The sequence below is a fragment of the Orussus abietinus genome, unplaced genomic scaffold, assembly GCF_000612105.2.
Source record: "Orussus abietinus isolate OABI.00-Male unplaced genomic scaffold, Oabi_2.0 scaffold59, whole genome shotgun sequence".
Lineage (NCBI taxonomy): Eukaryota > Metazoa > Arthropoda > Insecta > Hymenoptera > Orussidae > Orussus > Orussus abietinus.
In genome coordinates, this window is record NW_019395985.1 from 559,456 (window position 1) to 584,488 (window position 25,033).

The 25,033-nt window shown below is 48.1% G+C and overlaps 1 protein-coding gene across 1 annotated transcript in view; it reads right to left on the bottom strand.

Moving 5' to 3' along the window:
• Window positions 1-25,033, bottom strand: part of LOC105695027 (trichohyalin) — a 77,898-nt gene that overhangs the window by 17,169 nt on the left and 35,696 nt on the right. Inside the window, exons 4-5 of the mRNA XM_012416246.1 lie at window positions 21,703-21,795; window positions 4,658-4,719 (exon numbers count right to left, since the gene is read on the bottom strand). Of these exons, the coding sequence (XP_012271669.1) occupies window positions 4,658-4,719; window positions 21,703-21,795 (155 nt within the window). The remainder of the gene's footprint in view (window positions 1-4,657; window positions 4,720-21,702; window positions 21,796-25,033) is intronic.

A 25,033-nucleotide genomic window follows, 5' to 3' on the forward strand; every position in this document is an offset into this window, starting at 1 on the left:
TTTAAATTTGGGTGAAACTTTGCCTATTTTTCTTCGTTAAGTCGGTTATGCGAATCTTAAAGTTATTCTAATATTTATTGGGTGACATGGAGAGGAAGGCGACGATTGGCTCGTTTCCAAAACTCGCGGGGGGTAAGTCGCCCCATGATAAGGGGCAATGTCGCACCTTATGGTCCCCAGCTAGCTCGAATTACTTCTGCAGTCTCGTTATGGCCTAATTAAAAATGAAACTCCTAATCGCCACGGGGAGGTGACTTTTAATTACTTGGGAGGGAAGTAGCCCTCGCGAACTCTACTCGACTTGTAAATATTAGTTATTAAATTTTACGCCGCAAGTTAGGAAGCATGGATTCGTCCATCCCCCGAGTGTAAGAAAGTACGACTGGCAGGATTTATTTATTTATTTATTTTTTTTTCCGGCCGATCCCGAAATTCCGCCGTAGAGATGAGAAGGTCGTAAAAGAGGGCAGCAGCGATAAAGGGTGCAAACAGGAAGCAACGGGGACGCAAAAGGCAGCAACAGAAGCGATGCTCGCCAGCGGTCGGAAAAATCGTACCGTGAAAGTGCCAGGGCAACTCGTGTGGAATTTCTCCACCCCCGGGGGGTGATATACCCTCCCAAGGATCCAGAGTCTCCGGCGATAAAACGGGATCCTCTCGTTCCGAGTGAATTTTATCTCCCCGGGAAGTACCTCCTCCGAGGGGATTAATTCCTGCGACCAAACGGGACGTCTTGGGGTTGCCATCCCCATTTTTTTTAAATTTATTCCTGACTAGCAACCCCGATATGTACAGGGTAGAATTCCGGATTTATGATTTTTCTCCTTTAAAACATTTATCAGGACTTTGAAGAAAAATTGTGAAAAATCAGGGGGAGGAGATATAGAGTAGATTTGACAATCGGAGTGGCATTTAAGTGGCGATATCCCTTTTACAAGATCCTGCAATTATTTCCGCCTTTTCTCCCCTTGTTACCCTTTAATCAGTGATCGAAACGCGATCGAGTATGTTGGGAAAATTGGGCGCATCGGCTCGGGATTCTTTTTGTTTGTACGATCCCGGTGAAATTGCCCCACGATTGGGCGAAGGGTGCGAAAAGCTCGTAACAAAGGACGAGAAACGCGGGGGTGAAAGTTCGCCAGCTGGCGGGAAATGTCGGAAAAGCTAGGAAAAATCTCCGCCGCTCTCGAGGCGGCGCGAATTAACTTTCCCGCCCCCTCGCTTTGCGGCATTTCCCTCGGAAAAGTATTTCATTCCTCTTGACAAATCCGCTTATTAGTAACAAATGTTCCTGACGTACGAAGAAGAGCGCTTTTGTCCGAGCGGAATGTCTTTTGATTTATAACAAGGTATAAAAAAGTACTTGTCTCACAATATTAAGATGGGTTAATTTTTCCTAGAATATTTCCCTCGGTTTGCATTCGTTACATCTCTTCCGTCTCTTTTCTGAATTTTACTCCCAGGATTACGTCGACTCTCCGTTACACTTCTCGTCTTATACAAGTCTTCGTAAACTCGGAGAGCTTTTCTCGCATCCCGTCGTATCTCGCAGTTTTCCTGTCTTTCCTCGGGGAAAGGTATACCGGAGAGTTTATTGGCTCCAGTAATAATTTCCCGAGGATTTTCACACGTCACGGAGTTTCCAGCAAGTCGGGGAACGTCGAATCGATTGAAAGTCTCGCTTCTAGACGCTCGAGAAATTGGAGGGAAGAAAGGGAAAAAATAAAATACCCCATCGAACGAAACGTCACCGTCATTGCGATTTAACGCCGCAATTTAACACCTTCCGTTTTAACGCCGCCTGTAATAAACAAAAGCTTCGACGAAAAAAAAAAAAAAACATCCACCTCGTGTGTCACAATTTTCGAGATGCGAATTTCCCCCTTTTGAGCCTTTCGGTTTTTTACATTCCGCTCGCCGTGACAATAAAAAATGCGCTCGAAGGATTGATGTACATCGATTTTGTGATTTTAAAATTTCCAAGGTTCGAAGTATATTTTGAAAATTTTCTAACATATCGTTGACTTGAAAATAATTGCTTAGGTAATTTTATATTAATAATTTAGACTACTAATCGAGTCTCTTTACTGCAGGGGGGAGTTTGAGGGCGTCCATTTTGAGAATTTACAAGAAAAATTTTCCTGGCGTACGAAGTCTCTCCCTCGAGCACGCAAGGCGTAATGTACGTTTAATGTGGGGGAAAGAGAGGGAGGGAGATAAAGGGGGAGAGACTACACTTTCGGTCCTTATCCTGCGGATATTTATTATGCTATTCCGCGCTTTAAGTACATAGTAAGAGCGGCATTTTTCCTCGTACCGAATCCTTCGTGGCACATCCGAAACCCAGTGCCACCCACCCACCCACACACGCATTCACACATCCACTGCCACCCTTGCTATCGTAGTGGTGCCTGTTCCTGGCTACCACCCACCGCCACCCATTACCACCCACTGACATCGCTTACCGCCCACTCCCATTTATGGACATCCGCTGCCATCCATCGTCACTTATTACCACAATCATACGGTGCTATCGAACACACGCTATCTCCCACCGACACCTATTGGTGCCTGTTATTGCTCATTGCCGTTTATTGTCACCCACTGCCAACTAACCACAGCTCATCGGCACCTGCCACCTATTACCACCCATCATTAGGCATGGTCATCCACCGTCACCAAGTGCAGCCTATTAAGGTTCGCTGCAACCCATTACAGTCCGACCATCGCCACCTGCTCCCACCCACTGGCATCACCCACCGCTCCTCGACACATACTTCTACCCATAACCACCAACTCTTCTCGCTACGCGTTCTCGCCCATCGTCACCCATTGTCACCCACAGTTCGTATCCACTGTCGTCCACCTATTACCACACACCGTTGTCCATAATCATTCCTTCATATCATCTACCATAGGGTACCGATCCTCGTCAGCAACTTCCATCCAATGTCACCTACCACCCACCACCACCCACTACCACCCAACGTTACCCAGTCATCCCTTCACATCCACCGTCATCAAGTACCGCTCCTCGCCAAGCACCATCGTCCACCGCCACACACCGTCACCCACGTCCACCCACCACCCCCAACCACAGGGACTCCACGCGTAAGGGCGCAATGGGGCGGACACCCCTTCCCTCAGCATCTTTATGAAACAATTTCCCGGGGAAGCCGCCGCGACGCGGGAAAATCATTTTCTCGGGCAAGGACCCCTCGGAGTGCTCGCGCAGCTTCCTCGGGAAATCATTTCGTTCCATCTTCTTACCCTCCGAGAGCGCTTCCCGCCCCATCGGCCACCCCACCCGAGCGGAATCAACCCTCCCGTCTGCGGGGCTCGATTTACGGCCCTGATCGCGGACTCCTTTGATTATTACAAGCAGATGTATCGCGGGAATTATTGTTTCAATTATTAAGGGGCAGAGTTACGGCGGCAATTACGGTTTCCCGGAGTGTAATGAGACTTTCTATGGCGCGTTTGTTTAATTATGTTAAGGCGGTATGAAAGGTATTCGATTATCTTAACGCGTGAACGCAAAATCCGTTCTATCGAGGCGCGATTGACCTTCTTTAAACGTGAGCCTCGATCCGGCTTTGGGAGAATTACCTGACGTTATCTTCGCGGGAAAGCTTTCCGCGGAGTCGTGATTTTTCGAGCTTGCGGGACAATGGTCGGGGCTCAGATAAGGACGGGGAAAGTCGCAATGGGTGGCGCAAAGAAAGCCCAGTTAATTCCGCAAAGTGTTTTCTCGCGTACCTCGCCGGTACGGACGGCCATTCGACGGCCAATGGCGATCTCTCCAGCCGATAACTTCCTCCGACTCCACCCAGGATGGGAACGATCATTTATCAGGAAAAGTCCTTTTGGAAATTAGCCGGGAAATCGATCGGGCTTTCCTCGTTCCGGGAAACGGAAATGCGTGGGATGTCACATGCGGCACCGATCAGCTGATCGATGCCGCATGCGACATTGATCGTCCCTTAAAACCACCCCAGACTTCGTAACAAATTAATTACGCTGTAATCAGGCAAAAAAAATAGAATCATAAAGCCCGAAATTTGTTTATAAATCTTCAAGTCCATTATTTTCGGGAATAGTCTATCCGTTCCCGACGTCTGTAAAAAGCGGAAACCGATTAAGACCTCTTTGCGAAACCACCCAGGAACTGCCCCAGGGTGGAGGGTTAAACCGAGGGAAAATCGAGTAGAGGGTCGGAGCTCGTTACCGGCGCGTGACTTAAATAGCACCCCGCGGCCCCTTTGCGGCGGAAAATGGTCTCGAAATTCGGGAAAAATGCAAAACCGTGTCAAAAAAAAAAAAAAAAAAAAAAAAATAGAAACGATAAACGAGAAGACGGAAGAGCCGAGTAAGAGCGAAAGTGGGCGAGAGGGAAACCCCTGGAGGGGTCGATTAATTGATATTCCGCGAGGCGTCGACCCTGTAAGGGTTGCGGGCTTGTAAGGGTTGTAAGGGGACCTTCCTTGCCGAACGGAATAAATTCCGCACCCAGCTTTAATTGCGTCCTCGCGGTTTATTTAAATAATAACGAGACCCTGACGAGAGAGGGGACAAAGCCCCGATTTAATCCCGCAATTTCCACCGCTCGCGGAAAGGGGTGACAACCCCCGCCTCAATTATTCAAGGTCGTACTCACGATGTTCATCTCTTGATCCTGGATCTCCTTGTAAACCTCGACGATCCTCATTAGCGCCGATCCTGGAACAGGGATTGAACTTGTCAGGATATTTTTTCATATTTTTTTTCAACCACCCTTTTTCATCCCTTCCATTTTTTTTTTTTCTTCTATTCCTGAAGTCTGTTTCGATGTTCACGTGGTAATTAGAGGTTGGGGAGAAATTTCGGAAAATTCGGAAGTGCTTTCGTTTTTCAAAAAACGATATTTGCAATTTCATTTAACGAAGGCAAACGAAGTGAGCGCAGATTTTTGAAAGTTTCGACAATATTAATTAACCACGGAGATGTTTGAGGTTGTTTGGAAAAGGAAATACACATATATAAAACAGAGTTTCTGATTTAACTCAAACCTGAAGAGCCCCAAATAAACATCCTGGCAAAAGTTTCTTCGGTTATTTGCTAAACAGGAGAGTTTGCTTATCATTAATTAATTATAAATAAAAGTAGAGCTTTAATTAACTTCGCGTTTGAAGGGCGGTTTTATTTTTAACGCGAGGAACATTTAATGGTATTTGCGATTGAACTTCCTTGAGATCGGAGCGGAAAAATTGACGGGAAAAGTATCTGTCATGAAATATTTTAAATAATTTCACAAAACGAAAGAAATGTTAACAAAAAATACTTTGAATGGTTCCATTGGAGAAAATTCCAAATACACTAGTTTTACTTATCAGGAATTAAAAGAAAAATCTTTAATTCAACAGCTTTCGATCCCTGGTCGGAAATTCGAGTTTCCCAGCTTTAAAGAAAATCTCGAGGGGAGTCTCGAGGAAAATCGGGAGAAAAGGAAGGATTTCCGCGGTTTCCCAGGCGTCAAAGTTCCTGGACCACCCATCTTGAATTATTCAGGGGTTTCGGTGACGATACTTTAATCCTCGCGTGTTTGTCGCAACTCACCCCTCACCCCTGAGGAGACTCGAAAAGCTCCCTCAAGTCTCGGGAAAGCTGCGAAAGGCCGCAAATAGACTTCGAAACTCGAGAGAGACGCTAGTGGTTTGAGCTTATCCGAAAAAAATCCCCCCAATCCATGCCTCGCACTTTCTCAAAAGGAAAGAATATCCAAACGCAAAATCTGGTACGAGTGAACAAACTCTCTCTCGTTTCATACAAGTGGATTCCATGTCTATATTTGTTAACAGGATTCCCCGAAGAGGTCCTTTGCCAGTCGGTCAAAGAAAGACAAATTGGAAAAGGGAGTACACCCTGAGCAGGGGAATAAAAAGGGTTTACAAAAAGGGTACCGCAAAGGGATGAAAAGGGGAGGAAACAATGAGAAAAGTAGACCAGAGCAACCCCGTAACTTCAGAACTCTTTGCTCCGTTCCTCTGGTTAGGTTTCATCGCTACATTTCATCCCGTCGTTATTAACATCCCTTTCTGGACCTTTTGTGAGCCGTTCGGTCCGAGTCCCGATTTTTCCCGGACAGAAGGAACACTTTTTTACCCCGACAATTATCGCAAATTGTACAAAGCCGAACCTTCCCTCGTATTACAATGGACCGACTCGGGTTCCACGAGAGTCTCGTGAAACATCGGATTAAAGAAAGGAAATTCAAAAGTGACGGGTCGAGGGCCTCAAACCTCATTTTCGAGCCCTCCACTTCTTCGCGGGAATTTTCAAATGTTTTTACCAATTATACCAATTACGTCTGATTTAAGAAAATTCATTGTTGGAATTTTATTACGTGCCCATCATCTCAGGAAATTTTAATTTTATTAATCGGTGGAGAAAAGGGAAAAATTCACATTTTGCAATGAAGTCAATGGGTAAAAAAGAAAAATTGAAAAATCCCAGGACCTTTTATACATCTCGGAAATATGTCTCTCCATTCAGGGGGGTGAAAATCGCGAAAATGGGGAGAGGAAAATCCGCGGTCGAATGGTGGGTGTCAATTCGAGCGTGCAATTCGTAATCCCCTCGGAGGGTGCGTAAAGCTCGTTCGGGGAAGCTGCGTCGATCCGAAAGCATGGAGCCTTGAAACCTATGATACGCAACGCGTAATACATTATGCGTAATACTGTGTAGAGTGTGCGTATGGAGAGTATCGTGCGAACGTACGTCGGGGATGCAACGAGGCGTAACGATGCTTACGGAGCTTTAGACTAGACGTGGATCGGGTTAATGTAACGCCAGGAGAGCTTAACGAGCAGCCATAAGCACTGCAAGATTCACTGGAAATTTCCCCGATTTTGAGACCTGAGATAAGGGAGGAAAAGCTAAAAGCTCGACGGGAAAATTATCCCCGGAAATTCCTGGGGGGAAAATTTTCTGGAACGACTTTTCTCAGTTATGACGATCCGAATGCCTTTTTTAAATTTCCCGCCCCTTTTCAGTTTGACGCTTCGTGGATGTAGAAAAATCACCCTTGAAAATTGAGGTGCCAGAAATATGTCCCTAAAAAGAATGTTAGAAAAAATGTAAAAATATAGGTTACATTTGTTTACGCGCATCCATTTTTAAACGGTTCGTGCAAATAATCCCTACCAGGAGGGGGTAAAATCTCGGCATAAATCTGGAGATTTTTCTATATCCGCGGACCGAGAAAAAGACCGAAACCAAAAGCAATTCGGCGGGGAGATGGGTCGAGGATTTCGGTAAATGTCCACCCGACGTCCCGGTGGATAAAGCTCGGGAGATTTGGCCCGATTCCAGGCTACACTTGGAATAAAAGAGAGGGCTGTTCCTACGACGTGATACACTTTACTCTTTTACGACTTGATACAGTCATGCGAATTATTGGCACAGCCACGTCGCCCCGGGAAAATGGGATATAACATGGAAATTTATGATAAACTCCGGGATTTTTACAGGCCTCCCCTTTAAACCATCGAGACGATGGAAGAACTTTCCACCCCTTTCAACCCTTTCCCCTGTCCCCATTTAAGCGTGCAAAACCTCCGACATAACTTCAGAAAGCCACCGAACAATCGATATACTTCAACATAATAAATGATACTCTATGTTTAAAAAATATCGGGCAAGTCTTTCATTAGGGAGGAAAATCAAAAGTGCCTATAAATGTCAATAAAAATGCAACTAAAAAATTAGGGGCATCGCAAACATGAAATATGTTAATTCCATCATAAGAATCTCGATCCTTAATTTCTATTCCGAGGATGAAAAGGCTTTCGAAAAGGGTTTCGGAGACTTGGAGAGGCTCTCGGCAAAGCTGGCTGGAAATCGGCAACAAACCGTATTTGCCATGTCCCAATATTGGGGGTTGGTTGGCCGAGAGGGGTGGCTTCGCCTCGAAATCATCCATTCCCTTTGACCGGCGACCTCCGACCCTTGGTAAATCCATCGGCCATTAGGACGTCCAGGGGATGTTTCGTTGACGTTTTGTCAAAACCCCACCCCCTGTACCCCTCTTGAAAATTCCCAACCCCCGAAAGCCCGGAAGTCTTCGACAGGGGTGCCTCTCGGCGCCCCCGAGGAGATGTGGGGACAACTTTTCGCTAAAAAGGGAAATTATTACCCTTTATCTACTTTTACATTTGCATTCGGTTTCGAGGAGATATTTTCATGCTCCATTTTCATTTGCGGGGACATTATCCCTCGCGTGGAAAATCTCGATTCTATCGACGGGAGCCAATTTCCAATAATTTTCCGACACCGACGAGATACAGGTATACGCGATGGGGGAAAAAAAAAAAGAGGAGAATTTTCCATTTTGCCGCATCGTTGCCGCAAAACCGCGATAACGATGCGGTCACGGTTCATCATTTAACCGCAAATGTACAATAAATCTCCTTACGCCGAAGAGCAGTACCGAGCACTTGCAACGAGTCATACCGCAGAATTACGAGGGACTTCGTGATTACACCTTCAATATGTCCCATAATTGCCAATTACCGTAAATCACTTCGCGTGTTATTAGATATTGCATTTTAATTCAGAATTATGGAGGAAGGAAAAAATTCATTTCTCTTCCTACTCGAAATAAGTGTAAATATAAATGAAGAAATTCCCTGCACATGATTTATATTTGATAGAAGAAGGAAACATGTATTTTTAAATCACGCAAAAATCTGAGATAACAAGGAGAGGTTGCAGGGGTAAAAAGTCTCGTGCACCCCCTCAAGTTCCGATTTCTGAGGAAAATGGCCGATTTCTCAGACGAGGTCATGTGAGGGAAATAAACCGAGCGTTGACGCGTTATCGGCCTCTCCCTCGCACTCGGTGATACCCGCTCGCTCCGTCTCTCTTTTTCTCGCTGGGGGACGAGAGGGATCGCTAAGGGTAGTTTTCCGCATCTGTGGTCTGGCAATGTTCGAGAGAGAAGAGGAGCAGGCTCCTCAGCTTTAACCGAGCTTCTCCTACAGGGGTTGTGCAAACTTTCCTATACAACCCCCTAATATTAAGAGCAATAACCACCCCTAGAACAGAGGGTGAATTCGAGCGAGCAAACTCGTGTTTCGGATAACGCACAGTCGATAAAGCATAATTTTTATGGGGTTGTTGGAGCTTTCCTAGACTCGACCGGACCGTCTGTTAGGGATGTGAAAAGGTTCAACCCCTAAGGGTTAACAGCAGTAACCAACCCCGTGATAAGGGGTGAAGTCGACCGAGCAAAGACGGTTGATTTGCGTGAAATAATTTAGGAAAAAAATTATATGGGGTCGCCACCCTTATATCCATTCCACCCCTCATTTCCCAATGATCAGGGGTTCGAACCTTTCCCTCCTTGCAAACAAATCAGATCACCCCCTCGAACTCCCTATCCCTTAAAAATACAACTCGCCCTTCAAAAACCACTATCGTTATCTCCAAGTGATGCCTCCAACCCCGACGTTATTATTCAGACCTCCCCTCGGTTTCAACCCTTCTCTCGTCCCTCCTTTACACGGTGCACCCTTATGAAATAATGGTTTACCTAGGGCTATGGAGCAACCTCAACTCACAGCCGTCACCATCAATAAGCAGACTCCTACAACAGCGTCACATTTAAAAAAAAACTCAACCAACCCCCAACCAATATTTTCCTCAACCCCTTGTTCACGTTTTGCGTCTGGTCATACCCGTCACTGGCAATAAACGTGCACGCACACTTTCTGGAGGTACGGCCTGCTAGTGGAGGGCGCGAGTGTACCTAATGTCGGAAAGATACGCAACAAAGATGGCGCCTGGGGGCGAGAACAACCCTCTCGGCTCGGTCTCGTTCCTGTCTCAGTCGATTCCACCCCCTGGGAGGGGGTGCGTCGGCGTAAATCGCCAGGGGAGGAAAAGAGAAGCCTCTCACTCGGGCGAGTCTTGCCGGAGTGTCGCGGGACAAATCGCACGCGAGGCGTCGTGACGCCCGCGAAACCACCCCCAGGATCGATACGGGGGTTGAAGAGTCCTCCGCGACATATGAGACGGGGATTTGAATTTTAAAGTGAGACCTATGGTTTCGGCCGCGTCATTCGTCACCCCCCAGGGGGTGGACGAGCGACGTCTTCCGGGGTGGCGCTTTTTCAACTTCCACCCCCTGAGGGTAATCTTGAACGCGGAGGAAAGCACTTCTTGTATATGTGCTTGTTTAATATATGTTAATTTATTATGTGTGTATATATGTCATTTTTATTATTCATGAAACGTTTCTATGTTATCCCCTTTTTGACACATAGGAGTGCGTGGAATCGGAACTGAGTACATATGTGTGTGTCATTCTTGCATGTGTTACACCCTACACGATATAGACGCGTACGGGTGGGTGGGACTGAATATAGATGTGTGTGTAATTCTTGTATGTGTTACATGTCACACCCGCGATCACGGGTGCAGCTCTCGTTTGCGTCTCCCACCCGCTGAGACACCCGGGTGGGTGTGACACTCGAGACGGCCGGGCAGGTGGGAGGAAGTGGTATAAAGCGAAATAAAGCGCGGGCAAACCTTACACCGCGGGGTGTGCGCGATTCTACTTTAGATTAAATTCCGAAACAACCCCTGCCCCACCCGACTCCGCCATGGGGATGTTCTTCTTCCAGGAAGAGCGCCTCCGCACTCCACCCTTTCGCGGCCACCCTGAATGGCCACGTTGAAAGCCTCCCTTAATTATGCCCCCCGCGTTACATACTTGCGATGGCTCGCAGGAATTCCGCAGATTATCCGAATTCCGGGGGTCCTAGACATTTTTCGATTTCCCGTTTCCCACATTGCGTGGAATTTTTCGTTTCGGCTGGGCCATGGATTTAGTGCCGTTCAATGTGGCTGCAGGTGGTTTAAGAGGTTTCAAAAGAAATTATAAAAATGCCTATAAAGGAATTTGAAAAGAAATTGAAATTTCGGGAGTTTCAGGACCTTCTTTATACCTTCTACATTCACATTGTCAAGTTTGAAACGATTCGGTACACCCAGTTGGGTGAAAAGTTTCATAAACGGGCCCCGCGCCACTTTCACATCATCCGAACGGCGGAGCCATTTCGACGTAAGGGCGAAATTCCTCTGACCGTGCGGGCAATATTGGACCAAACGTCGCGCGCTCTTAGGAGCCAAAGGGTTAACTTCAGACGGTAGGAAAACACTGCTCGGCGAGGAAGATCCGGTAATCCGGTCCCGCGATGAAATCCTATTACGCGCCGGTGAATTAGCGGACGCGTTAATGAAAGCGCCCTTTAAAATCCGATGGAGTCTGAAAAGCCGGATCCTCAGGGCGGGCGGGATACATCCTGGGTGTTCCTCCCAGGGGAAGAGGCGGGCGAGGTGCACGAGCCGGCAAATTACCGGAGCGCCGGCAATTAATAAGGCTCTTGCAGTAACGTCCCCGGCATATACGGTTACGCGTACCCGTTGGTCTCGTCCTCGTTAATCACCTTAACGAGTAGCGCCGTTAATGCCGGCCCTTCCGCTGGGGGCGCCACTGACGGTCCCTAGACGCGTTGGGGTAGGCCAGGGACGCCGTCTGGGAACTGCTCTCCCTCGTTACCTTTACGCTTTTTTTTCCCGCCGTGGCGGAAATTATTTTCAATTCCAGAAAAGGACCAACTTTTCAGATTTACATTAAGAATTAGAACGAGGGGTTTCTATTGTTTGGGAGATCAATGATTTCATTGTCCAGACCTTAAATAGAGAAAGCCCACCTATTGTCTTTCGCGATCGGGATTTTAATTATCCACGGCAATCGGATATTGAATCTAGATTAGATTGCCCTGCTTATCAAGGATCGCTCATTTCTTATCAGCGTTCTGCGAATGATTAATCTCTCGAACTCGGAGCTGATATCAAACTGAATTTAACAATGTCTAAACACGTCTAAATTGTGTTTGAACCACGTAGAGCCATGTCTTTTAGGGTTTAATGATTTTAATATCATGAATCACAGATGATCGTACGATGGATTTAGATTAGATTGCACTGCTTATCAGGAATCACTTATTCCTTATCACCGTTCTTCAAATGAGTCATTTTTTAATAATAACTCTAAACAAGTCTCGAGTTAATCGTAAGCGATGGACGTCTAAACAATGTCTAAATTACGTTTATACTATGAATATGTCGTGGGCAAACGGTCAACTGTGTCAAAGGTTGACATTTTTTACTGCCTCGCAACGGGAAACCATGTCGGACAGATGACTCGATGACGATGTATTTCGCGTAATTTTCAGCATGCAAGATTCTCGGGTCTTCCTTATTCCTTCTGAGACTGTATTAACCTTAATGAGCGTAATCCCTCGGTGCTGCGTAATGGGATTTCACGAGCAGCGAAGAGGAAAGGCTTTCCTCGAGACCTCGGTCATTAACATCCAATTCATGGTCATTGTTCATTTCGAAATGACTTAACATCACCGTTCTTCATTTGGGAACAAAGAAATTGGTAAATAATTCATCAGCGAACCCCGAGTATCCCTGGAAAGGGTCATGCAATTCCTAATTACGAAAATCTTGCGAGCGTCATTAGCGTCATTTAAAATCCACGATGAGGGGTGATATTCGGCCAGATTCCGGGGAATGAGAGACGAGGGACGCAAACGAAGTAAGTGACGAAATTCCGTGCACGCGCCCCTCGCTTTTCCGACATTTTCCCCGAGGTAACATCCTGGAGGTGCTATCGCTTGGAAAAATGGAAAAAGACACCCCTCGCCGTAGGAAACGGGAATTTTTACAAGGCGCATTCTAGTCTCCCGTCACGTTCCGCCCGGGCGGCAAAAATAAGGCAGCGGCACCGAGGGGACGTCCAAAACGTGAGAATCTCGTCAGCTCGAATTTAAAGGCCTCGTGTACTACAATGGTATCAACATGTCGAGTCCGGCCGAAAAATCAAAAAGAACAAAAAAAAAACAAAATGCCCACGAGCGACAGCACTTTTCGGATTCGGCGGACAAACGAGAGGAGCAAAAAGGCAGTCGAAATCCTGCGAACCTCCGCAGCCTTGAGCTTTAAAAGCTCCGCCCGGTCCGTTTTTCCCACCATGGGCGGGAAACGGAAAAAAAAAAAATAAAAAATAAAAAAAGAGGAAGAGAAGCCCGCAAAAAGGCGCGAGCCTCTCTCGTCGCCATGGCGGAAAAAGGCCGAGGCGAGAGGAAGTCCGCGGAAAGAAGGAAAAAAAAAATAAAAAAATAAAATGAAGAGGGTGGGCGGGAATAAACGCCCGCGGATAAAACACCGGCTCCGGACAACGTTTCCTCCGGGGGAATAGTCGTTTGTTCGGATTAAAATTGAGATTAGCTAAGCGGACAATGTCCAGCTTACTTGATTTAGAATCAATGCACGTCCTCTTCCTCCTCCGGAGAGGAGGGCGTAATTACCACGCCGCGCGCGTCTCATTGCACTCGGAGGAAAGAATTCCCTAATTGTTCGCATTTACAATTGTACGAGTTGCGTTGAACAATGTTGTCGATTTCGTTTGGAAGTATGTTAAAAAAAGCGGTTCACAGAGTCTGGATGACAGTTTCAATGGAATTGTTACGAAGTATTGTTGGAGGTTTTTCTTCATTAACGGGGTGACCATTATGAGGGTTAACGTTTTTAGGTTAAACCGCGTAATTACTTCCCAAGGAGCCGAATTAAATTCCAGTGGACTACAACTCTTACGTGTTGGCACGACCTCCAGAGAGCATTGCGACAGCTAGTGGTTATCGCGCACTTTGGGAAAGCACTGTTATCGTTGTTCCCTCCACCCTTTCTTTTATGGGGCGCCCCCTCCCTCATTGTCGCCATGCGTTTTTCCCGCCATGGAAAGTGGGAAAAACCCGGCAAACGAGGGTCGAAAAGAGAGGCCCAAAACCGTGCGAACTCCCAACCGCGTCTCGTCGTCGCCGCTCCCTTTTCCGCCATGGCGGGAAATAAAAAATAGGATTCCGGCAGAGCCGGAGATAAAAAGAAATTAAAACGCGAGAGAGCCCACAAAGAGGACCGGACGGAAATAAGAGGGCGGTATTTAACCTCGGGATTTGACAAAATCGAGGAACAAAGGAGATCACCAAAAACCGTCCCCATATTTGGACCGAACACAGCTCGTTACCGAATCCCATTGTCGTGTGACATACGAAATGAAAAACAATCGTCCCCGAAAGTAGGAAATCGTTTCCACCGAAACATCCCCTCGGCATCGCCAGGCCGTGAACTATCCTCCGTTGAAATTTCCCGCCGCGGAAAAAACGGGAGAGGTGCCGGACACGTCCCGGGGGATTACTCTCTAAAAAAGAAACGGAGTTAAAACCACGTGAGACGAACAAAGAGGAGTATCCGAGAGCCGGGCGGGAATAAGCGCGGTGCTTAAACCGAGGCTTTAAACAACGTTTACCGCCCGGCGGTCATTTAGGCGGATTAAAAGCGAGCGGGGGGTGCGGAGGGTCCGTCACGGGGGACATGAAAACGGTGGGTGGGACGGACCGCCCGGTTTGCCCGCAATCCGGTCACGCGGATGACCGGATTCGCGCCCACCCCGATTCCGCCCACCCCATTGTCGCGGGTATCGAGGCCCCGGGGGTGGTTCGGGCATCTTTCTTATTAGAAGTATATCCCGCGAGGGCGGGATATATCCGGGATCGGGACAAAGTAGTATTCATGCCTTTTCCTACGGGAACGAATTTCCCGGGCCTTATCTATTCCGGCACTCGCAGTCGGGCCATTATACCGAGCGGAGGGTGCTCGGAAATGGCAGAAAGCGAACGCAATTAACCACCTCCGCCACCTTCTCTCTCCTACGTGGCTGGATGCGAATGTCGCCCCGAAGATGCCGGATAAGGGTCGGGGGTTGCTTGTTAACTCCCACGCGAGAGCTTCGAATCTATTTTCAAAGAAAACGCGATCGGGGGGGTGTTCTTTGTTCCGCCATTGAAATTAACGGGGGAGCTCGGAACAATTGGGAAATCGTCCCCCAACTCGTTATTAACTGGAAAGTAATAAACCTTCTCTCGAGTATGACCCCACTGGAAGTCACGTCATGATCCACGTCCTTTTTCCGGTAATTAAACTGATAAAATAAAATAAACATAAATTCATGCAAATAATGTAGGTGAAAGTAAGGAGGGGTTTGTCGAATTGGGAATTCATTTGTCTTTGCGGGGAAGATAAGCGAATAGGTGCACTTTTTATTCCAGGATAGTGCGGGGGAACCTTGCTCAATTGGGGGCAAGTAATAACGCGTGTACACTAATTGCACCAAGTGCATGCCTTTGCATTTCCGGGAGACGAGTGCGTTCCACGGTAAGGGAGGGTCCTACATTTTCGGGATAATTTGATAGCTATCGATACAATGAAACCGCGCACTAATTGCGCGGATAGAACATTGCGGAGCTACTCTATGTACTCTCGATCGAGGGCGTGCCTTTGCGGTGCACCGGACATGTACGCGCATGGTTAACTGCAGCAGAGGATACTAAACTTTGGGGAGAAATCGATTACCGTTCGATCTGAATACTTAGGGGCAAGGTGAATTAATTGTAACATTTTCTGCTCAACGGAATGTAAGTGCTCGTTGAAATTAAAATACGTACTTGCTGCGGTAAACCTAGTCAAAGGGTTATTAGATGTGAATTAGTCAGTCGTGTTCTGGGGTCAATTTATGAAATACCACCCTTCTGGTTAACCGAATGTACGGTAAGTACCAGTTGAAATTACAGTAAATGGGCGAATTTGTTTAGGTAAATTTAATCAAGAGGATGTGCACGCCGAGCCTTCGCGGGGGGTGCCTTTGAAGGGGATGAAGTGATTTGAAATTTCGGAGGCTAAAATGGATTACCGTCGAACACGGGTAGAAAATCCGCGTTATTCGCGCGAGTATTCATTGCACACTGAACGTTGATTTCCGGTGTAATGGCATTCAATTTTCAATTAAACCGCCTTCGCAATTTGCATTCGCTACGGGGCCATTTATCGCCTACGAATTTCTACCCCGTGCATAAATACTTGTTGATTATGGGCGCATTTCCATGCAAATTCCCGTTCGTTGTTGAAGTATTCAACGGGTTGAAGACAGTATAACAAGTGCTCCAAATAATCCGAGCAGGTGAAGCGGCACGAGGGGGTGAATTTTCATGGGGGATGAAAGGGGGCGAATTTTCACGGGAGCGAAAAAATTCCAAATTCGGAACACGGACAAAAAAGACAACCGTATTTTTTAAGATGCAAAAGGCTCAATTGTTCCAGAAGTGTTGAGAAAAAAAATTGAAAAATACACCCCCTTACCTCGAGAAATTATCAAAACTCGTTCCCTCGGGAAAAGAATGGTTTAAAGTATTGACTACCGAGTAATGCATGTAACATTGAATCTGGAATAAAATCGAGCCGCGTGCAATTAATTGCAAGGGTGGATCCGGAACGGAAATTGGCACTCCCCTGCAAATATTCATCGAGTACAAATTAATACCTCGCGTAATAACAGTTGTGCGAAAATCGAGCGAGCCCTAGCCCTGCCAGGCGAGGAAATTTCGGGGGATGAAGAGGCGAAAGGCTGGGGGGTGGTTTCGAAATTTGGGGAAGCGATCGATACCCATCGACGAGGGTGTAGAAATTCGATCCGCATACGTGTCCGATCACAATCGCCGTCGTTCGGCTTCGTTTCGGCGGACATCAAAGCCCGCCGAGTGCTGCAAATTAATTGCGCCGTAACAGTTCAGGACGAGTTGGAAAATCGGCGAATGGGCAAGAATATAACACGGAGGGTGCCATTAATCGATTCCTCGATCGGGCCCGATTTGCCGATCGGGCTCGACATTTTCGAGTTCGACACATTTCTCATTCCCGGATAATCATTTCTCATTTTTTGGATAAATTTTGGATTTTTCGCGGTTTTCATGACCGACGAAGTTTGCAATACCGCTTTAATTAAATGCTTGCAATGAAATAAAACGAAGATATAAGACAAGACGAGTCAATTAAATCAAACCGCTCGTAAATGCGACTTCGATGGGGTCCACTTTGCAGATTGGATTGGGGCCCTCGATCTTATCTCCAAGGCGCAGTGATAAGATCGAATCTCCACGTACGCACTACCGTCTAAGTACTTTGTATTTGAACAACGATTAGGAGATTACGTCCATTAGGCTAATTGGAGGGAGAGGGATGCTCCGAGTTTCCGAGTAGCACCCCCCTTCCGAAGTCGTCTTAAAAAGCACCCCTTCGTGCCTCCCCCACCCCAGCCCCTGATATCGCGATATCTCGTTATCGTGGGAATCCGAGGAGGGTGGCTCCTCTCAGGGGCGTCGAGTGTCCGAAATATAGCCCTTTCCGGGATTCTCCACCCTCTCTTGGGGATGAGACCCCCAAAGAGCCACTCGTCAGACCTCCTTTGAAATATCCTGGCCGCAACACCCCCCAGGGGGTGTCAACGGGAATTTTATTACCGACACCCCCCCCTGAATAACCGATAATGAACCCGGGAATTTATACCACCCTCTGATAATTCGGTGGAAAGCCACCCCGGAGGATTAAACGAAAAAGCCGCTGATAAGGGCACCGCGTTATGCTCGGATTTATTTTCTCACCCCTTGGCAAAGTCTCGATCACACACCCCATCGTCGAAAATCCCATTCTTTGTGTCCGTGTAATACAAGAAATTGAACAGTAAATTATATTCAATTTTCGATATCGCGCCGCCAGACTGTGTGTTTCTTCCCCAAATCAACAAACGGGGAAGTTAATTAATTTCCGACATGATTTTCAACGTCCCCTCGTTGGATAAACCACCCTTCGAGTTGTGGAAAAGCGCAGGGGGCGTTCGTCCCATAATTCGGCAGGGCGATTACGAATTATTACGTATTTGCAGTGTCGGTGCAGGGGGATGTGTGGCAGTGGGTAGCGATGAATGATAGTACATGGCGATGGGTGGTAGTGGGTATCAGTGTGTGGTAGTGGGTGGCAGGGGGCGTCAGGGTGTGGCAATGTGTGGCAGTGGGTGGCACGACACCCGCCGCTCGTTTCACGGGTGACTCGGTGCGTTAACGCGCGCTCGTTACGCACCTTGCATTATTATTAAAGCGCATTTACGGCCAGGAATTTTAACGCCCGCCGATCGGCCAACCCCTCGGACGATTCGCGCCTGTAAATTAACAGGTGAGACGGGCTTCATCCCCCTGAAAGGGGTGGCCCCGAAATTCCCGTCCGGCCGGAACTCCCCGATAAGAATTTTTTATCGAGGACGAACTCGCTCCGAGGACAAAATTTCGCTTATGACAAATTGTCGAGAGGGACCTTAACGGGGGATATGAGAGTCGGCGTCAAATGTCCATTAGCAAAATTATTCCCGGGGGGTGGGTGGGTGGGTGGGTGGATTTCTTTGAGTCTCAACGAGCGCACCACCCCCCATCCCCTGTTGAACACAGGGCTGGTTTTCCGCAAATTGCGGCTTTCATCATACCGAACAATAATGATCGATGGCGATACGCGATAGTCGTTATTCGAGAGTCGCTATCGATGGCTCGAAAACGGGGATGAAATCCACCGAGCCGAAAAAAGGAAATATCTGAAAGCTTCGTTAGTGCGCCTGTCGAAAAGAAATTCACCTCGACGGGATTTCGAAAATTCATTTCGCCCTTCTTCGCGGCTCGGGTCGACTCCTTTCGATATTTCTCTCTCAGCTTTTCCATTCATTTCCCTGAATTATTTCCTGCATGATCGTTAGGAATGACTTTATTAACAAAGTATATTAATAGAACGCGAGATATGAGAAATTAAGTTCGTCTACAAGGGTGGCCACTTTGTAGAGGGAAAAATGAGTACTTAGGGCGGAGGAGTTTAAACTCGATAAACCTTGTCCTATCAATTTCTCCATTTCCAAAAATTCCATCCTTCCCCCCTGGAAGGAATCGACCGGCTTCTCGTTTATCCGTGGCCGCTTCTTCTGCGCCAGAAATCGGGAATTTCCATTCCCGCCCGGGGAGATTTTTCCCCCCAGTGGCGGTGGATAGGGTAATAGAGTTTAAATTTCCCTCCTCGCCGCGAGGCTTCCCATGGCCGCCCACTTCCGCCCGCCGCCCACTTCCGGTGGTGGAAATTCTTCGGAAGCCACGACCCGATGGCGGGGGAGGGATAAGAGGTGCCAGGCAGATATTGCCAATTTCAATATCGTTCTCATCTCGCCACCCCCCGAACCTCGCGAGGGCCGCCCGGAAACGCCGCCATGATCGATTCCCGCCCGGGCGGTCCCGAGGGGCGCCGTTTTGGGATCGAGGGATGATTATCTTTCCGAAATGTCCTCCAAGCAGGATTTTCAAACGAGCCTCCCGCTAGATTTATTCACGAGGACTCGATACTTCCGAACAACCTAGGAATAAAATTCGATATCGATCTGGCTCTGATTTAATTCCACTTCCCCTATATTCTAAATAGTGCGAGCTAGGTCCTGGAACTCTTAATTTTAAAAAATAAATAAAAACCCTCCCTCGCCAAGAAGATTCTCGGAGCATATCGAATTTCCCGAATTTCCGTCGAAGGATCGGGGGGTGACTCCCCCTCGCCCCCGCACTCTAATTTCCAGGAGCAACTCCGGTAAGTTTCGTTCCCGGAGGTGACGACGAGAATAAGCCAGTGGAGTCCCTCGGGAGCCGGGTCGAGGCGGAGCGTCAAAGCGTCCCGAAAACCCGTTTAAGCCTCGAGGAAGTTATCCCCCCATTGCCCCCGACACCCCATAACCCCCTCCCCCCGACCCGAGCGCCTCAAGACCCCGAATTTCCGCGAAGGACCCCAGAAATTCCCCATTCCCGTTGCCCCCAGTCACCCCTTTACCCCCTTTCCCAAAACAACCCCCTCTTCCAGGGGGGCTGGGGGGGTTAAAGATTCGACCCGGTGAATTAGCGTCGTCTAGCTGACTCGACATTGAATTTGCCCCTCGAATTAAACCACCCCCCGGCCCCCTTCTGGGGGGCACCCTCGTATCCTTCAGGATTGGGGGGTGGGCGAGATTGGCTTTGCGCAAAACCCGCGGAGCCAAATAATCCCGTAACTCGCTTTCGGGGGGCCCCGTTAAGCGCTTCTCGGGAGCGGAAAATTAGCACGAGACGGGAGTCGGATGTTGCGGAACATGTCATGCGTCCTAATGATAATGATAACGATAATGCGAATTCGCCCCGCCGGGATTTAACTACTTGTTTCCGGGGGGGAGATTAGCTGGGGGGGAGGGTAGGAGGAAGGAGAGGGTTCCTGCCGAGCTCGCGATTTTTCTTCGGCGAGGAGTTAAGGGGGAATTTTCTACAGCGGGGAAATTTCATCGAGTGCGAAAATTCCACCAATCGCACGGCATGCGGCGGGCTGGACGGGACATCTCGTGCAGTTTTCAGGCATGGGGTACGAGACCGAGGGAATTCCCTCCGACGAAAGTTGTCGAGGACTTCGTTGCGCGGAATTTTTGTCCCGGACGTTTCTCTCCTGAGGGAACGGTTCTCGGGATAAGCTGGCGGGAGCGGACAAGGGTGCGCTGCGTTTTCGAGTCGGAGAATGGGAATGGGGGTCGGCGAGATCGCTGCGTCGGGTAAGCGGGCATTGTTATGGCGAAATGATCCAAACGAAATTTGTCGGGCATGACGTATGGAGTATTTCTTGTATATACGAGTTTTTTGTCACGGGCGAAGTTAAGGGTGAAAAACGCAGATTTGGGCGAAGTCATACGATACGCCCGCTTTCCCAACTGCGAGGACACGAGTTTCGTTTATTAGCAATACATCGAGTCGATCGAGATATCGTTAACCATGATCTAGGCCATCTATTAAAAAATCCACAAGCATTTGGTGCAACCTCCAGGACATTTTTCCCCAGTTTGAAGTTACGCGGCGCACTTGGGACGCTTCGCGAAATCCGCTTACCGGTCGGCGACCCGGACTTAATACGTACACTTATCACGCTGCAATGATCCTGTTAGGAACTCGTTAGAGAACTTCCTTTCCTGAAGCGAGCCGATGGCACCCCGACTTTCCTGGCTTAACGTCGGTTAAACGGCAAAGGCCTTATATTGGCTTCGGAAGCCCGAGAGTCGCGCCTCCCCCGACGGCTTTTAACCACCCCCGACCAACTTTCCGACGTTTTTCATCCCTCGGCCAATCTTGTCATTCGCCGGCTATTCCCAGTTTTCCCCATATTTTGGTTATGGCCGTTTAATACCACTTTCGCGCTTATTTTAAACATACAGATACCTTACGGATATCTCTAGGTACACCGTTAAAAAAAATTCATACATTTTTGGTGCATTATAAAATTATAATTTTTTATTTAATGACGTAGTCTACGATTTGTATATGTTCCCCTAACCACGAAATTCCCGATCTCTGTCCCAGTATTTTAATTCCCATTCCTCTCGCGTTTTCTTCCCCGGGGAGTCCTTTATCCCTCGGGACGTCTCTCGGGAGTTTTCGATGACACTCCCGTTGTCCCGGGGGAGAAAACTGCGCAAAAGCCGGGCCTCGTTACTTTCCCGCTTTCTCGCTTTCTCGAGATGCGTTAATCGTGCGTTTCGACTCTCGACTCGCGAGCCCGAAAGGGGAGGAGAGGAGAAAAAAGAAGGGGAAAGCAAAGACGAGAGAAGGCGTGCGAGACTTTTCGAGTTCCGGGACTCTTTTTCCCTCTCTCCCCCTTTCACCCCTTTCTTCCACTCACCGACGTCTTGAGAGCCGCCCCAAGTGCCGAGCTGAGCCTGACGAGCCAACCTGGACAATGCATCTACGTAGACCCGGGACGCTGCAGCTGCACCTGCAATTCAAAAGAGCCGCATGTAGTCGCACCTCCTAATGGCCGAGGCTTCAAGGAAGAATTTGCATAAACTAGGGAACTGAGATTTAGGCGGGTTAAAGTGCTAAATCGTGGATTTCCTTGCCTGGGAAGATTTTCCCCGAGGAAGTGCATTTCTAGGGAATTCCATTCGTTAAAATGAGGTAATACCGCACTACCTATGGAAGAATTCAGCGACGAAAAAAATGGTAAAAAGAGGATTTCAATTATTGAGAAACTTAAAAATGCAATAATCCTACTCTACCCGGGTTTACATTATATACGGGAATTATTACTGCAAATTAATCTCATCGCGGTTAGCAGTCTCCTTAAATTTAGTTCGCGCGTGAAGTGGAGGTAAAGGGTGAAAAATGAAATGATAAGAATAATTCAAGGGATCAACGAGGCAATGATATCCTATTTTTCCCATTTTCTCGACTGCGCGGTCCAATTACTCGAAACAGGTGTCATCACCCCGGACTCTTCTTTTTCCCTCTTTCGGCTTAGCCGGCGTGGGATTGGAAAACGAGAAAGCAGGGATAAAAAGGGAAATAAAGCCGAGGTCGGGAATAAAAGTCGGAGTGGTGCCACGACATCCGAGAGGTGGATGTACCTTCGGCGTTGATCGGGCGCCATCTTGGCGGAACACCCCTCGTAAAGTAAGGAACGAGAGAGGAACGTGCGGTATCTCCCTCGAGGGGTGGCTTTTCCCGTGGGAAACGGATGCTTTATGGCCGCTACGGAATCGGGGTCAATCTTCCCAGGGGGAGGGAACCACCCCCCATGAGAACGGTCTTACGGAAAAATCCCAAGACGCGAATACTCGAGCTCCACGATTTTTTTTCCCTCCCCTTTTCATTTTATGCCTCTCTTCTTTAAGATGAAGTGAAACCCTCGAAAATCAGAAAATGTAGTTAGAACCTAATAAATGTGTCTAATTAAAAAATCGGATAGTTCATTCGAGGGTAATTTTCAACGGTCGAAATCGAATTTTCATAAAGAGGCACTCGCTACGCCACTCGTTAAAAAATTCACCCTTGAAGTTTCTAAATTCTTACTATATCTAAATAAATCTTAAAAAATCTCTATTTTCTTTTAACGCGTATCCTGTTCGTCCTCCCTATTTCTACCTCCGCAGAAATCCGTCGACAAGGGGTAGGATTGCTTAGGTCGATGGAGCGACGTTTACGGTATGATCGACAAGGTTGAATGCGTTTTACGCGTCGTTGCGGAACCGATGGGGTATCGATACACTTCCGGTCGAGGAAATCCGCCCCCCGAGACGACGATTTTACGATGTAGGAACTTCCAGGTAGTTCGATCGATCGAAACGTCTCGGCGTTAAATCGTCGATTTTTTCGCCCCTCCCCCCACCCCCTGGGGGTGCACGAAGCGGAGGCTTCTCATTGGATGCAAATGTTCCGGGGGGAAGAAATGGCATTTCTAGCCGTCTGCCACTTTCCCAAAATGGCCCGCCACCCCCGCAAAGGGGGAGAGACAAAGACCGAACATTAGTCGGGCACCCCCGTGGAATATCGATGTCGAGAACTACCCCTTTAAATCCTACTCCGGCTGCGATCTTCGAAGGATCTCGAGGTGGGATTTTTTAAAGGGGCGGGTTTTAAGATTAAGGGTCGCTTAAATCGTAAAGTCGTTTTTAGACCGATTTTAATGGATGATTTTGGGTGGAGGTGATTAATGCGCCATTTTCGAAGGGGGTAAATTTTAGAATCAAGGGGTAAAGAAAGAAAAAAAGGACCCTTCATTTTCCGCATTCCACCCCGCCACCCCCGAGGGGTTTCATTTAAACTCCGACCAATCATCCCGATGCATCGATCCGTTCCTATAAATCATATCGCCACGTGAGGCGTCAAAAGAACCAATCGACAAGACTCCCAATCAGCCCCACCGCCCGCCACCCTCTGACTAATTCCGCCGGACCGTAGGGGGTGGTTTCCGCAAGCGGCCTGCGGCGCGCCGCATCCGGTCCTCTCGCACATGTACGGTGTTAATTGTTATTCCCACTCGTTGCTCCGTTAATTACGTCGGGGTACCCTTTCCACCCGTTTTCCACCCCTTTACCACCCACTTTCCGCCCCTTTTCACCCCCACGGCCGCTTCCGTCTGTTTCTTCTCCGCGGGGGGTCGTGCCACCTCCTGCCAAGCGGCCCATGGCCCGTGCCCCCTGACCCCATCCACCCCCAAACCACCCCTAGTGCAACCTCTCGAGTTCCCATTTCCGTGGCTGCACCCGACAGCGGAATAAAGGGTTGAAGCCGAATGGGTTGCTCTTGGGACACTCTCGGGCCGCGCGACACCGATAAATGGAATGCGTCGAAGGGGTGGAAAGGGGTGAACATTTGAATATCCGAGGTCGAGGTATGAATCTAGGGGTGGGGAATGGATTTCGCCCCTTCTGGTCCGAGGTTCTTATTTTTGAGAACGGAGACTTATGTTAGGGGATGAATGTAGGGTGGTTAGTATGGACTCTAAGGGTTGTAAGGGTCGCAACCCTTTCAGATGCGGAGGCAATATTGTGAAAATAGTCCCATGAATTCTGAGCCCAATGAGATGAAGATTCATTGAAAGGGTTGATTTAGTTTCGCGCCAAATACCTTTCTCGCAAGCCCGAGTTTATTTACGACACCGTCCAACACCCCCAAATTGCTCACTTCAGGGGTAAACTTTTCCACCCTTACTCGAGAGACTTCCCGTAATGCCTTCCCCTCCAAAAAAAAGAAATTCGATTTTAATGGGAAATCTGCATTCCCTCTCCAAGTGAAAAAGAAACAGGAGTACCCGTCTCGTCTCGAGTCTCGCATTTTCGTCTGGAATGAATTGTTGCACCCTTAAGGGAGGGAGGGAGGTCTTATCATGGACGGGCCATCTCCCCGCGGAGACGGGAAACAATTATCTCGAGGACGAGCGTTACAAATGGTTTCGCGAGGGCGCTCGACGCCATTAGAATCCAATTTTGTCCCCTTTTTTTCTTTCGGGCCGGCTGGCCAGCGTATCCGCCGATAATTGAAAATTAAGCCCCTCGTCTCTCAGGGCCGACGGGCCGAAATTAAACGAAATAGAACGGAATCCTCTGACGTTTACATTTAATCCGATGCTTCCTCCGAAAGTTATAAACTCGGTGTCGTGAAACCCGAGTTGTCATAGGTGCGGGTAAAAAAAGTACTTTCCCGCAGGGAGGGGAGGAGCAATAACCCTCCCT